We start from the raw sequence: 16,163 nt of genomic DNA on the forward strand, positions 1-16,163 counted from the left end.
GGGCAGGATAGTGTGGTAGATGTGTAGTAGATCCTTTGTCTGATCCAGTACAGCAGTTCATACCTTACTTATGGTAAGCAGGAGAGCCTTCTCACTTTTATTTATTTTAATTTTCAGCTTAAGAACTTTGCTAGAATAAGAACTTGCTGAAGCCATCTTCTCTTTGTGTATCTCATCAGAGGCTTATTACCTCATAGGTCTCCTTTGTGTTAGAACTCTTCAGGAATACCATCAGACCTGACAATTGTCGTCTTCCCATCCTCCAAGGATTAGTCAGATGAGAGAGTTGAGAAGTAGCAGATTTCCTTTTCTAGAATACTGAACCTCAATCCCTGCAAGAGCTGGCTAATCTGGAATAGTTTTCATAAGAATGCAGTGCTTGCATAGATTTAAATCATAAATGGGATTGATTTGAGTGTTTCCATTTTCCTTACATCTCTGGCAAAATTATCATAAGTAGCTAATTTTGCTTTCAAAACTGATGTTAGTACTTAGGAAAATGAATCCCATTAAATCAAATGAAACATTTCATGATGAGTTTTTTTGTTTTTCACCCTAATGCTCTAAGATTGAGATATGGAGGGTAAAGGAATTGGGTTAGAAATGCCTTCCAGTGTGATGATATTTCTGTAGACTATATAGTTTTAGACATGTAACTCCTGGAAAAAATCATGGTCATAGCTGGAAGCGCACGGATCACTTAGGGGAGCAGAACATAACACATCAGTGTCTCTAGCATTTGCTTTTAGATACCAGTCTTCTCATTTGGTATGCCAGCATTTCTAAACCCTGCACTCTTGTGTTTATGGTTATATCTAATGACACAATACAGTATAGACTAAAAAATTATCACTGAATGAGTTACCTCACGCATCAGAATTACTATAGCCATATAGGCTTTCAGAGCCAGTAGTTATAAGTTTAGACGCTTTAGGAAAATTCCATCCAGCCTTAGTTTCCAGTCTCCCACCCCTTCTCTCACTATTGTGTGCCCTTGCTCCCTTTCCCCTTCTTAAAGCTCTCATCTCTTGGGCATCCACGATAGGAGTTTGACATGGGTGTTGAGCCAGCGGTGACTGCAGATTGGATGGAGCTTGGTATGCAAAGATTTTGAGTGGGAATTCCACAGTTGTCTCTGTCAAGTGTCAGAATTCAGAACTGAAATAAAGAGTGAGTTGCAGACTCAGTAGATTTTGTTACCTCCTTGCTCTTTAGAAACTAGCTGGCTGAATTCCTGGATGCAGATAAGTCCAGCAAATTAGACAGATTTTAGAGTTCATGAAGAAGGATCCTTTTCTGTTTAGAAACACTGTTTATGTAAGCTGGGAGATTTGAAATCCACTGTGTTACAAGCAAAAGAAAGAAAAAGCGTCCAAAGGTATTTCAAAAGCCAGAGCTGGCTTCTAGGTTTTTCTGCTACCACATTCCCTCACTCCAGAAGGAAAATTACAGATTTCAGAAGATACTCTGTCTGAGGAACCACAGCATCCTAGTTGAACAGTCTGACTTCATATGTCTGTTCTACAACCTGATAGTCCATTCTTTTCTACCCTGCCTGCATCCTTTGTCTCTAGAGCTGCAAAGCCTGTTTCTGTTTATAGATGCAATACTACAAGTAGTGTCTCTCTTCTGACAGGTGGAAATAGTTTTATATTTCCTCCAGTAAAAAAATAAATTGTTTTCTTTATGAGATGCTGCTGCAAACCCTTAGTGAGAGAGGAAGCATTCACTTCTCTCCTATTACTGATACAGTTCATCCTGATGTCCCATTAAAGTAGCCTGTGCCCTTCAACAGCTAAACCAAAAGTGGGACACCTGAAATTGTCGTCAGCTGATGCATCTGTCAGCTAGCCCAGATTGTAAGTACAGCAGCAATTTGCAGGGACAAAAGTGACCAAAAGTTTATTCTGTGCAAGGAGCCAGAATTATAGCTTTCAAAATCATCTTACTTTTGAACTGTTGATTTCTTCCTTTCTCATTTAATTGCAAGTTAGGTTTTGGACAAGGATAACATGCTTTATTGTATTCCAGATCTTTGACTGTCCACGGCTAAAGTTTTCTGAGATTCCTCAGAGACTCACTAACCTGCTGCTGCCACCAGACCCTATAGTGATAAACCATATCATCAGGTAAGCTGGTCAGTCAGCTCAGCATTGTCATGTGCAAAACACTCACTATATAAAAATACAGAAACAGCTACAGTAGCAGGGACCAGAACCCAGTTTTTATAACTTCCAGGTGAGTACCTTGGACTTGTGTGTTCATTCTCTGTGTCATTCTGGTCTACATAATTCTGAATTATTTTCAGTAGAATGGCACCAATTCTCTAGGAGTATGCAAAACAACTTCCTATTTTTATCCCTACTAGGATACCATTGAGGGAGTTGGTCAGGTTTCTTTCCTAAGGGGAGAGGAATGAGAATTTGAATGCACTTAGAGGGGAAAAAAAGGAATTGAAATAAGATATTGTATGTCATGGGCAGTCATTCTAATCACTGAGTTATTATGTGAAATGTACAACAGTATTACAGTTCCAAATACAGTGGCCAGTCCATGCATGCTTTGTTGGGATTGGGTCAGCTATCTGGGTGTTAGTCTTATTCTAAGAATGCCAACTAGTTAGATCTCAAAAGATTTACAATAAAAGAGAAGGTCATTGTGACCAAGATACTGAGCTTCTGGCATCCTTGTCAAAACAGATGTATTTCTGGCATAGTAGATGAAATACAACTTTCAGCTATCTAGGGCACTTCCAGCACATTCCACATTTAAGTGACAACTGTGTGTGTGGCAGGGGGGATGAAGAGACTTTTGGGGGTTGCAACCTTGCTGTTAAGGTATTTCAGTCTTTCCCAAGTTCCTTTGTGGTCTTGGTCAAAACACTGATTCTGGGTGTTTAAACATGATTGTTAATACTAAGCATAGTGATTTTGTTTCCTACAGAATATTGACAACAAATATTTCTCAATATGCTTAAAATTGGGTTCTTTATTTTAAATCTGTAATATATATGATAAGAAGTTTAAATATTACGTAGGCTATCAAAATAAAATTTGCTTTTTGATTAATTTGAATATATAAAACAGACTAATGAAAAAGCAGCTTGACTACCATGCAGATTGATAGCTGTGTACGTACCGTCATTGAAGACAACACAGTGACCTGTTTGATGGACCAAAAAAAGCTGAGGTCCGCAGAGGTACATAGTCATTGTCTTGGAGAAAAATGACGAGGAACTGATGGTTATGTTTCCAGGGGCAGAGAATTGGCAAAGAGGTTCTAGAGGCACTATGTTTTCTGTGAGATACAAGCTAAAGAGCAGGACCTTGTGTATAGTAGTATTCTCTGATAACACTGTGTGCACCACACAGCACCTGTCAGCATTACACTGCACTGACACAAGGCTGCGGAAGGGGGAAGTATTAATTTCCTGAGAATAGGGAATACTTTCTCAATAGAGTCTTTACAGTCTCAAGCTAAGCTAAAATAAATCTGGAAGTCTGGCATTGAATTTAAAAGAAGTAAGTAATTTTCAGACCCATAAAATCGCAGAATAATGTACAGTAGAAGGGATCGCTGGTGGTCATCTAGAGCTCTCCCCCCCCATCCCAACTCAAAGCGGGTTCAAATTGTATCAGGATACTTAGGGGCCTAGTCCAGTTGAGCTTTAAACAGACTCTCACAGACCCTCTGCCCTGCCCCCCTGCATTAAGTTTTTCAGAGTGAATGTAGTCAACCATGGAAACAATTTGCCAACTGTTTGTCATGGTTTAACCCCAGCCGGCAACTGAGACCCACCCAGCCGCTCGCTCACTACCCCCACCCCCTGCCTCCGTGGGATGGGGGAGAGAATCGGAAGGGTGAAAGTGAGAAAACTCATGGGTTGAGATAAAAACAGTTTAATGATTTAATAATAATAATAACAACAACAACAATACTAATAATAATTATTAGTATTAGTATTGTAATGAAAAGGAAAATAACAAGGAGAGGGAAATAAAACCCAAGAAAGACAAGTGATGCAAATGAAAACAATTGTTCACCATCAACTGACTGATGTGCAGCAAGTCCCTGAGCAGTGCCTGCCCTGTAGTTTATGGCAGAGCATGACATCATATGATCTGGAATAGCCCTTGGGTCATTTGGGGTCAGCTGTCCTGGCTGTGTCCCCTCCCAACTTCTTGTGCCCCCCCAGCCTCCTCGCTGGTGGAGTGGGGTGAGAAGCAGAACAGCCCTTGACTCTGTGCAAGCACTGCTCGGCAGTAACCAACTTACCAACACTGTTTCCAGCACAAATCCAAAACACAGCCCCATACTAACTACTATGAGGACAATTAACTCTACCCCAGCCAAAACCAGCACACTGCTACAGGGAATTTGTCATCACTAGTGATTTAAATATATGTGCTCTTAATTCAGATAAATCCTCAAGCCTGCCTTTTACAAGAAGGTCAACTAGATCACAATTATTCATTCTAGTTTTAAAGTATGTGCAGAGAGACTAAAACATGAGGTATTCTAAACTCATTCTACAAATAATAGTATTTTAGAACCACTCTGCAGACACCAACCACCTGCCCTTTTTGAAAAAGAAAAAAAATGCAACAGGGTTGTTGAGGTAGTAATATTGCTAATATTTATTTGGTAATGAGATAGCCAGAATAAAGATTCTAAATAAATTTAGAAATGCACCACTCCCCAACACAATTGCATTATTAGAATGATGGTGGTTACGATGAAGTTGGGGCTAAGTGAGGGATAGGACTAGGAGTTAGTGGGACGTCAAAGTAAAAAGAGAGGGAAAAAGTTTTTGAATTAGAACATGATTTTTTGAGGGTTGGGAAGTGAAGACTGGGGATTCCCCTCTGCACTGAGGATTGCTGGGTGAGATTACTCTCTGCTGCAGGTGCAGAGAAGGAGGGGAGAATGCACTTCTGTTGATTAAACAAAATTTTCCTGATGTTCTCCTCTCTGCTTGACAGCTGCCAGTTAGTGACAGTTAGGGTCACTCATAGCCCTTCCTTTTCTTGGTGACAGGCAGACAGCAAAATATAAATTCAGCGTTGGGGAATCTCTCTTCCCCTCTGGAAGGTTTTCCTGCTCTCTAGATGAGGAGGGATCTTTTTGTTCCCTGCCTGGGCTTCTCTTGATCTCTGTGTTAAGTTTTACATTATTTGAGGGGATCCTTGTGCCTCTGCTGGAGTGAAGACCTCTGAGCACTTCAATGCTTCATAAAGCCACGTGCAGCTTTGTAAAAATTAAATCTTGTTCAACAAGCCTGCCTTCTTCTGAGGAGATCACAGGATTCTTTGATAACAGAAATTGTGTTGATACTATTGGATTTCTTCAAGTCATGTGATCTGTTATCAATGACAACTCAATTAAAAATCTTACAGTATGAGTGAGTTTATTGGTTACCTTAAATGAAAAAGTCCCGCACTGTCAATTTGGAGACATATCAGTGAGTGGGTCAGTTCTAGTGGGACCAGAAAGATCAGTTCTCGGCCCGGCACGGTGTAGCTTTTTTTTTTTTTTCCCCAGTGTCATGCGTAATATGTGAAATCTGATGGTAAAATTTATGGGTAAGATTAATGGAACAGTAAATAAACACAGGGAGAAGGACAGTTATTGCTCCAAAGTGTTACCTGAGTTGCCCAATACAGTGGTCATGACACAGCAAAATTAGTTTTTCTGCAGATGAGCGCAGTACATTTCTAACCGAGGAATCTGGCAGTATGAGAGTCTGTCTTGGAAAGCAGTGATTCAGACATGCTTGAAGCAGATGAAGTTGACAGAGCACAAGCAACAGTTCGTTCTTATTTCTGCCTCTCTTGTACTTTCTAATATAGTATTTGTCAAGACCAGGAGGAGCTGGTACGTGTCCTATAGAGTATAGGCCTGACAACATCAACCTATTACTTTTGTATTGAATTTAGCAGAGGCACAGGCATTACGGTACTCCTGTTTCTGTTTCCTACTAGCAGTGTTCCTCAAGGTTTCTGTTTTGCCAGAACAACAACCAGTCACCTCTTTCCATAGTAATATTGCTTCTGTTTCATAGATGGTGACCATCCTTTTCTCAAATCATCTAGCAGATAACTAGGTTATCGCACACTCAGAGCAGTTGTTTCCTGTATGTACTTGATCTGAAGATGGACGCTTCTATTTCACACCATTGTTCAAGGGTAAGATAAATGTTGCTTTCAGCTGCAAATACAGAAGCAGAAATGTAATGAGCATATATCAGCTCTAGCATTAACTCCCTGTGACAATTCAAATATGTTACCAAGTTTTACTAGTTTGACTTTGTACCACCCCGGACCTTGCAGTTGGCTTAAAGTCAGTGTACTTTCTACATGAGGTACTCTAGCCGTTTTGACAGAAACCTGCAGCTGATCTTGATCAGTGTTTTGAGCGGAATCTGCTACTCTCAGGTATGAAATGGTAGCCTCAAATGTGAAGGAAGGCCGCCTCTTCCAGAATTGTTCTTCTCCAGCCATGCTATTGGCCAAGCAAAAGATTTCTCTGTCTCTCAACCTTACCTCTCCCATAGCCTTAGATACTTCATCTGTTACAGTACTACCATTAACCTGTTTTGAACGGAGGATTTCAAAAGGTGGATTGGATTATCCATGACTTGTTTGTTTGTTTGTTTGGTAATGACAGATTAGCCCTTCCTGGTGGCTCGTGCCAGGTCTGAAGTAAGGGAAGGACAAAGATGAAGTGTAGATCTTAATTTCTTGTTTTCAGAGGTGTTAAGGTTAGTTAGCCAGTGTTCTGGAAGGGTGAATGTCATTACTGGGCTCCATCTGGCTGTATAAAAAAAGTTTGCTTGAGTAGCCGAGCTTTATGGAGAGTCCCTGTTGCTGTATGGCTGCTCTGTTCTCATTTACTTTTGGTCAGTGTTAATGTCCTCCACAGTTTTTGATTTGGAGATATCCTTAAATATACTTAGAGGATATTAGACAGACTAGCATTCTGCTGATTCCTTTGTAACCCTCCTAAGGAGTTGTAAGCCTTGTTTGCATATGTGCTCATAATTTAAATATATTACTTGTACGTTTTACTTGCAACACGTGCAGTACATACAACATGTATTTGCACCTGCAGAAACAAAATTAAAATTAACTGTAATTTAGTCTCTGTAACATACAGGCTGAAAGTGACCTCTTAGTCCTCAAACAACACAAAGGATTCACTGAATATCTGGCAAAACCATGATTTGGGTAGACAGCTGTTTAAGCCTCAGTAATCACAAAATAGTTTGGATCAGAAGGACCTTTGCAAGTCATGCAGACCAACTGTTTCACAAAACAGGTTCAAATTACAGCAGGTTGCTCAGGACCTTGTCCAGTCAGGTTCTGACTACCTCCAGCCAAGGATGGACATCCCACAGCACCTTTTGGCAGCCTGTTCCAACGTTTTGGTACCATCATGGTTTGTTTGGTTTTTTTTTTAAAAAAAGTTCCTTATACTGAGTCAACTGCCCACATTGCAGTGAGTTTCTGTTGCCTCTCATCTTGTTGTTGTGCACCTCCAAGAGGAGGCTGGCTCTGTCTTTTCTTCACTTTTCTTCACATAATGGAGGCAAAGACAATGCTGAGTGCCACAGCCTTCATGGCTTTCGACATCAGCGGCGGAACCAGACCCAGACCCAGGTTTTCCTTAGTCTTCCTTCTGCTGCTGATTCACTTGCAGAAGGCCACAGCATCACAAAATCTCAGAATGCTTGAGGTTGGAAGGGACCTCTGGAGATCATCTGATCAAATGCCCTCCTTGTGCTCAAGCAGAGTCACCTGTAGCTGGTTGGCCAGGACTGTGTCCAGGCAGCTTTTGAATATCTCCAACGTGGGAGACTCCATAACCTCTCTGAGAAACCTGTGCCGGTGCTTGGTCACCCTTAAAGTAAAAAAGTGTTTCCTGGTATCCAGACAGAGCCTCCTGTGTTTCAGTTTCACCCATTGCCTATTGTCCTCTCACTTGGTACCACTGAAAAGAGCCTGGCTCCATCTTCTTTAAACTCTCCCTTCAGTTATTGCTGAGTTCCTTCTCCCTCCCCCCTAAAGCCTTTTGTTCTGTAGGCTGAAAAGTCCCAGATCTCTCAGCCTTTCCTCAGGTGTGAGGTGCTCCAATGCCTTAGTCATCTTCACGGACCTTTGCAGAGCTCTCTCCAGTAGGTCCATACCTCTCTTGTACTGGGAAGCCCAGCGCTGAACACAGTACTCCCAGTGTGGCCTCACCAGTGCTGAGTATAGAGAAGGATCACCTCCCTCCACCTGCTTGCAACACTCCTAAAGCAAATCCATCCATGGAAGTTCTTCTGCTCCCCCAAGTCTAACAAGCTCAATGAGATCCTGAGCCAATTTTTTTACTACCTGCAGCACATGCACACAACCTAGACATTTTTAAAATAGTGTTGAGAAGCCAGTATTTTTATATTACAAGTGACAATGACTGAAGTCTGATTTACCAACTACTGGGCTGAAAAACTGTTTTCTTGCTAAGAAACTTTAGTCTAAAGATAAAGAGAAAGTAAATGTTAAGTCTAAACCCCCCCAAATTAAATATAAATTTAGGATAGGACAAGCCAAAGAGTTAAAGATGAAAAAGAAAATAGTAAGATTGGTTTAAATATATTGGAAGTAGGAAGCCTACTACTGAAACTGAGAAATTAATGAAGTTTAAAAAGCCTGTTGTTGGAAGTCAGCTGCTTAAAGTCAGATAAGAAAATAAACTCATTCTTCCAATCAATGTTGACTTTAGAGATTAGGGAAGGTCCCATACCTGTGCAGTTTGGGTTTTGGAGGGCAGGTGGAAAGAGCGTCTCTGAAAAACTTTTTCACACCAAGATATCGAATAGAAATAAATTTAACACACACTAAATGAGGAGTTGTAAATGGTTTTTCATGCAGGACTCTCATAAAATTGCTTAACTACCAACTACTGTCCCTTTGTACTTGGCACTGGTGAGACCACACCTTGAATACTGCGTTCAGTTTTGGGCCCCTCACTACAAGACAGACATTGAGGTGCTGGAGCATGTCCAGAGAAGGGCAACCAAGTTGGTGAGGGGCCTGGAGCACAAGTCTTAGGAGGAGCGGCTGAGGGAGCTGGGGCTGTTTAGTCTGGAGAAAAGGAGGCTGAGGGGAGACCTTATCGCTCTCTACAGCTACCTGAAGGGGGGTTGTAGTGAGGTGAGTGTCCATCTCTTCTCCCAAGTAACAAGCGATAGGACGAGAAGAAATGGCCTCAAGTTGCGGCAAGGGAGATTTAGGTTGGATATTAGGAAAAATTTTGTTGCTGAAAGGGTTCTCAAGCACTGGAACAGGGTGTCTAGGGAAGGGGTTGCGTCACCATCCCTGGAGGTATTTAAAAGACATGTAGACATGGTGCTTAAGGACATGGATTAGTGGTGGACTTGACAGTGCTACATTTATGGTTGGACTCGATGATCTTAAAGGTCTTTTCCAACTTAAATGATGCTATGATTCTCTACAATGTGTTACCTATTACTGAAATCTCCTTCAGTACCAGCGGGGTGGTAAGTAGTTAATGTGATGCCAAAAACATACCGGGACCAATCCTGGATATTGGAAGCCAATTGGTACTAACTGTAGTAGAGAATGGTCTTAACAGACATGTGATCTATTGGGGAAGAATCAATATGACTTCTGTAACAGGAAGGCATGACTGGTTATATTCTTTGAAGAATTAAGCAGGCAACTTTACAAACAAAGTGGTGGTCCCCAAATTCACTGCTACCTCTTAAGAAGTAGCTGGGAATCATTACAATGCTGCATAGCTGCCAAAACAATTACAGTGGTAGGAATTATTAGAGAAGGAATCGAGAACCAAATAAAATGTCATTATGTGCTCCATCCAGAATGGTAGTGTACAGTTCTACTTACCCTATCTCAAAAAAGATACAGTCAAGCAGCGACCAGGCCGCTGGGGATTGCTTTGGAGGCCAGAGTTATAACGGATCTCAGGAAGATGTTAGGCAATTTAATGAAGACTATGTCCATTAGTAGCTATTAAAGTTGATGGTCTGGACAAAAGCTCCAGCTCAAAAAGTCTCCAATTTCTGACTGATGAAAGATGAGAGGATGTACTAGGATATACAAATGTATAAAGATACCCTATTAAACTCTTCTTACAGCATCTGCAACAGGGTTTATCGAATTGTGTATTCTGGGCTGGATGGATATTTATTCTGATTCATTATGGCAGTTCTTATGATCTTCTGTTTTACTCTCCATAGTGTTGACCCCAATGATCAGAAGAAGACGGCTTGTTATGACATAGATGTAGAAGTTGAAGACCCATTAAAGGGACAGATGAGTAGTTTTCTTCTCTCAACAGCTAACCAACAGGAGATTACAGCATTGGACAACAAGGTACTAGCCCAGGAGTAAAGTATCACATGGCATATATACTCATTGTGTACCTTCATGTGGGTTTGGTGTCACACGTCAAAGACAGTAATGTCATGAGACAGGGACTTCTCAATTGGATGTGCTTTCATCAGCCGCATGGAATGGGAATACAGAGGGGTGAGTGGCATTCCTGCTTAGGGTTTGATCCAGGGCCTGACACAGTTGTCCAGGTGGTAGAAGCAGAGTTTCACAGACTTGTGCTCCATTGTATAATGAGTCCCCTGGCAGTCAAGAATTATCTGAACTGTTTGACTGTGACTTTTTATTGAGAAGTCATGGTATCTTGCTAAATTGCTATAAGGCAAAGCTAAGAGAATCTCATACTCCAGATGTGTTTTAGGCATGCACGGTTGCACAACAGCTCTCTGCCACAGGTGCAAATATGGAAAATGCATGGCAGAAAAATCACTTGGAGCAGTTTGGCAGACTTGTTTTCAGTGTTATTGAAAGAGGATCATGCGCACTTCAAATAATAGTATCTGTCTTATAGCAGTGGTGAGCTCTGCAGACTGCATTAGGGGTTCATGTCACGGGGACTGTTAGCCAGCCTTTGGCACATGTGTAAATGGCTGATTTAGCTTGGTAGGGTATAAACAAAAGTGGCTTCTCAGAGCAAGGGAAGAAGAGGTGTGACATCGTGGACCAGAGATGATTTATGTGACATACAGTCAGGCCCGGTTTCTGTTTGTTTACCTCTAATACAAACAAATATGTTAAACTGTGGTCTTCATGTGATTTTAAAGGGGGTTTGGACACTAGCAATCCTATGGATTGTGGTATCTGTTGAGGCATCTTTTGTTTTACGGCTCTCGAGAAAGGTCCTTCTCAGCAGGGCAGCTGCTTAGCCACTTGGTTCCCAGCCTATATAAGCTTGCATGCAGCATGCATAGGATTGTTCTGTTTCCAGTACAGCTCACCTTTTCCCATGTCTGTATCACCTCTTTTTTTGAGCATTTGCTACAGCAGAGGGCAAGCTGTGATTAGTAAAGTTACTGAAGTCACTTCTGGGTAAAGAGGCATTGACTGCTGCGCTATTATCATCTGTACCATTTATTGCTATGCTGCCACAGAGTCCTCTAGTGGAAACTCAGTGCATCCCAACAGATTTCTTTTCAGCATGGCTACATACTTTTCCCAAATAAGGAATGATTTTAAGTTGACAGCTGCTCTCTTCTGTTAACATACGATATTGTTGTACCTACAGTGGTGGCCTTGATGGCATAGCCAGATCAAGGGAGGATTATTTTCTCCCACGTGCCTGGCCACATTAGCTGTTTTGGCAAAATACATGTATACATGAAATTAAACAAGATAGGTTTACAATCTCAAACTAGAAATTTAGAGGAACAGGGTAGCAAAAGTTTGCTTTTCTGTGTGTATGTCCAAATGATTCATTAACTGTCCTCCCATTGATCATACCTGATTTTGTTATCCAGGATGATTATAGGACCTTGACTTCTCTTTGGAGTCTTTGTTGTTCCCTGCATGTTAATACTCATTTCTTTCATAGTATTTCTCATGTATTCTCTAATATATGACTAATTTTCTATAAAACTTCCACACTCCTGATTTCTCCCTGTTCACACTCTTCTCTTTGCAGCCATTGTGACTTTAGTAGGCTTTCTCTTAAGAAAAAGTCTAGAAGTCATGGCTGTTATGTGAGTTTATTTAACATGGACTTGATAAGGCAATCACTAGAAATTTTAAGGATCACAGCAGGGTATTGAATATAGGATGATGATTAACCAGGAGAATAACTGCTTTCTTGCATTGGGCACTGTTTAAAGACATATTTATATAGCACCTTTCCGGAAAAATCACAGACTTGGCAGAAAGACTGATTACACACAGGAAATTATTACATTTTACAGTGACATGACTTAGCTCTTCAGTTTTGTATATAGCATGCCATCCAGCAGTTCAACGCAGGAAGTGGAGAAGAATCCTGTACATACTTGTATTGCAGTACAAGTGAAACCAAAATGTAATTGCAGGATTGTGGTTAACTCCCTCTTTGAAGGGAAAAAGCCATGGGAACCTGCACAAGTCTGCGGTGTAGAATTGTCACCTTTGCACATTACAAGAAGCACAAAGATGCTAATGGGGTTGACCTCAGGGTCACTTGGAGCATGGGAGGGATTAAGTAACATCTGCTTTGGTTTTTTTCTGTCAGATTCATGAGACAATCGAATCCATAAATCAGTTAAAAATACAACGTGATTTCATGCTGAGTTTCTCCAAAGATCCCAAAGGATACATCCAAGACCTTCTCCGGTCCCAAAGTAGGGATCTTAAGGTGAGCTAAGGTTTTAAGAAGAATGAATAGTGGAACCAGAACTTTTAAGTAAGAATTTTATCTAGATGTATATAGAGTGTATAGCTAAAACATCCAGGATGAAAAATTGGTGGAAGACAGACAATGAGTGGAATACTGCAATCTCAGAGCAGACAGTATGCAGGAAAGACAGTTTAGGTTGTATTCCACTTCCAGTGGAACAGTGGTGCTTAATGGGGGTGGTAGGTGAATTTGTGGTTGGACGGTAAGATCAAAGTGCAAGGCTGTGTTGGTGTACTGTGTAAAATTAAAGCTATATAAAACTCAGTAGGAGCATCCTATAGTACAATAACATAATTTGGGTGTTTTATTAGTTCATAATTTAATCTTATGTAAGAAATAGGCAGATTAAATATCAGCTGCCTCTGAGCTTAGCTTTGAGATACCCAAGAAATGGAATGTAAAGTTCAGTTGTTTGCCAGCAAAAATGAATAATTTGTTCCTCATGAAGTTTCACACTTTGTGTCTTTAACTCAGGTGCTTCAAAACCAGTTGTATTAATGAATCCATGAAATTATTTTAATAAAATCATTGTGTCTTTCAAATATAAATGTCTAGTTTGTTAGTCAATAGTCTTCCAAAGCTCTACTATTAAGATTATGATTATTATTATTAGGACAGGCATCTGAAAGAATGTTTAAATAAAGCAGCCTTTAGCTTGAAGAACTTACAAACTAAGGTATTGTGGAGCTTCTCTAGCTGCATACATACAACAGTTGTTCAGTGTTCTCCCTGACTGACAACCAGTCCCATAAGGGTCTTTTCTATAATGTTCTGCCCTACTGTCATTAGAATTGTGATTGCACAGTACTACTCTGCAAAAGATGCTAATAAATTTATATTTACCCTTAATTCTGTGATGCTGGAGGCATAGTCATCAGAATTTTATTTTTTTACAGAATCATGGAATGGTTTGGGTTAGAAGGGACCTTAAAGATCATCTAGTTCCAACCCGCCTGCCATGGGCAGGGATACCTTCCACTAGACCAGGTTGCTCAAAGCCCCATCGAGCCTGGCCTTGAACACTTACAGGGATGGGGCATCCACAGCTTCTCTGGGCAACGTGTTCCAGTGTCTCACCACCCTCATTGTACAACATTTCTTCCTTACATCCAATCTAAACCTACCCTCTTTCAATTTTAAAACATTGCCCTTGTCCCATCAGTACAGGCCTTGCTAAAAAGTCTGTTCCCATCTTTCTTTTAAGCCCCCTTTAAGTACTGAAAGGCCACAATAAGGTCTCCCTGGAGCCTTCTCTTCTCCAGGCTGAACAACTCCAACTCTCTCATCTTTTCTTCATAGGAAAGGCGTTCCAGCCCTCTGATCATCTTTGTGGCCTCCTCTGGACCCACTCCAACAGTTCCATGTCTGTCTTGCACTGTGGGCCCCACAGCTGGACACAGTGCTCCAGGTGGGGTCTCAGGAGAGCAGAGTAGAGGGGCACAGTCCCTTCCCTCGACCTGCTGGCCACACTGCTTTGGATGCAGCCCAGGATACAATTGGCTTTCTGGGCTACAAGCACATATTGCTGACTTGTATCTAATTTTTTGTTGACAGTTATCCCCAAATCCTTCTCCACAGGGCTGCTCTCAATCCATTCATCCCCCAGCCTTTATTGATACGGAGGATTGCCCCAACCCAGGTGTTGACATGTGTTGCTCTTCCATTATCCACCAATGCAGTTACTCCATTGTAGAAGGCCGCTGGATTAGTCACGCACAATTTGCTTTTGGTGAAGCCATTGGCTGTCTCTAATCACCTCCCTGCCTTCCATATGTTCTGACATTTTTCCAGGAGGATCTGTTTCATAATCTTACTGGGCATAGAGGTGAGGCTGACTGGTTGGTAGTTCCCAGGGCCCTCCTTTTTACCCTTTTTGAAAATGGATGTGATGTTTCCCTTTTTCCTGTCACTGGGGACTTTGCCTCACTGCCATGACTTTTCAAATGTGTTGGAGAGTGGCTTAGTGACTACATCAGCCAGTTCCCTCAGGACCCTGGTGTGCATTTCATCAGGTCCCACGGACTTGAGCATGTTTAGGTTCCTCAGATGGTCTCAAACCTGATCTTCTGCTGTGATGAGAGGGACTTCTTTCCTCCTTGAGGTTCAGGGGCTTGAGAGATGTGTGAAGAGATTACCATTGAAAACTGAGGCAAAAAAAAATTATTAACTTAGCCTCTCCATATTGGTTTTCACCATCTCTCCTGTTTAATTTACCGGGGACGGGTACATCTTCTTTAATCTTCCTTTTCTGGCCAACGTACCTGTAAAAGCCCTTCTTATTATTCTTTGCATCCCTTGCCAAATTCATCTCCAGCTGTGCCTTAGCTTTACTGAGCCCATCCCTACACATCCAGGCAGCATCCCTATATTCTTCCCAAGATGCATGTCCCTGCTGCCAGTGCCTATGCCTTTCCTTCTTACACTTTAGTTTGACCAAGAGGTCCTTACTGAGCCATGCCGGTCTCCTGCCTTCCTTGTCCAGTTTCTTACACATGGGAATTTAGAGCTCTTTCACTGTAGGAGAAATGTCGTTAAAGAGCTGCCAGCTCTGTTCAGCTCCTTTGTCCGTAACGGCAGTTTTCCAGGTGGTCTCATCCACTAATTCCTTAAACAACTTACAAGTTTTTCAAATCTTGGTTTCTTGGCAGTTGCATAGAGACTGAAAAATCAGCTCAGCACTTTGGCCTTTTTGGAATTATTAGAGTTTTCTGTTCCTCGCATTTTAATAGTTATCTTTCCTTAATGCTTTCCCCATCAGAACTTTACTTAAAATCAAGGTAACGTATGCTTTGAGATAAGGGCAACAGTAGTATAGAGTTGTGCTTCAATCTGATGTGAATACCTTAACAATTTCAAGCTGTTACCCTGTTTATGGGTAACTACTGAGGTTCTTTGGATACATAGGCTAATAAAATATACAGTGCCGTGGAACTTTTCCTGGGCACTGGATCTAAACTGTCCATGCTGTTAAATTGTTAGAGATCGTGGCACTTAGCCTGGGCAACTACTGGTGTCTAGAATTATTCCCAGCCACAGTTGAGAAGCAGAAGTTAGGAGCTGTTCACAGCTGACAGTTTGTATGCAACCATCTTGGTTTGGTAGTAAGCACACATGCCATTCATTGTCCATTTGCCTTGGGCTTAGAGAACAGTCCTGAACATTTTTAATGTAGTAATGTAGATAAATTTTGACTCTAGGTAAATCTGAATGTTTCTCTATGCAGTAGAAGAGCTATAGTGAAAAATGTTTTTATTTTTGTCATAGGTGATGACTGATGTAGTTGGAAACCCAGAGGAAGAACGCAGAGCTGAATTTTATCATGAGCCATGGTCTCAAGAGGCTGTGAGCAGATATTTCTACTGCAAGGTATGAAGGAATTATCCACACTG

At 41.3% G+C, this 16,163-nt stretch overlaps 1 protein-coding gene across 11 annotated transcripts in view; it reads left to right on the plus strand.

The window, feature by feature from the left end:
- Positions 1 to 16,163, plus strand: part of SMARCD3 (SWI/SNF related BAF chromatin remodeling complex subunit D3) — a 118,716-nt gene that overhangs the window by 98,321 nt on the left and 4,232 nt on the right. For all 11 annotated transcript variants that reach the window (XM_069778552.1, XM_069778551.1, XM_069778550.1 and 8 more), the window contains 4 exons: positions 2,032 to 2,129; positions 10,262 to 10,397; positions 12,610 to 12,732; positions 16,039 to 16,140. In XM_069778552.1, coding sequence (XP_069634653.1) covers positions 2,032 to 2,129; positions 10,262 to 10,397; positions 12,610 to 12,732; positions 16,039 to 16,140 — 459 coding nt within the window. The remainder of the gene's footprint in view (positions 1 to 2,031; positions 2,130 to 10,261; positions 10,398 to 12,609; positions 12,733 to 16,038; positions 16,141 to 16,163) is intronic.

The sequence above is a fragment of the Haliaeetus albicilla genome, chromosome 2 (genome assembly GCF_947461875.1).
Source record: "Haliaeetus albicilla chromosome 2, bHalAlb1.1, whole genome shotgun sequence".
NCBI lineage: Eukaryota > Metazoa > Chordata > Aves > Accipitriformes > Accipitridae > Haliaeetus > Haliaeetus albicilla.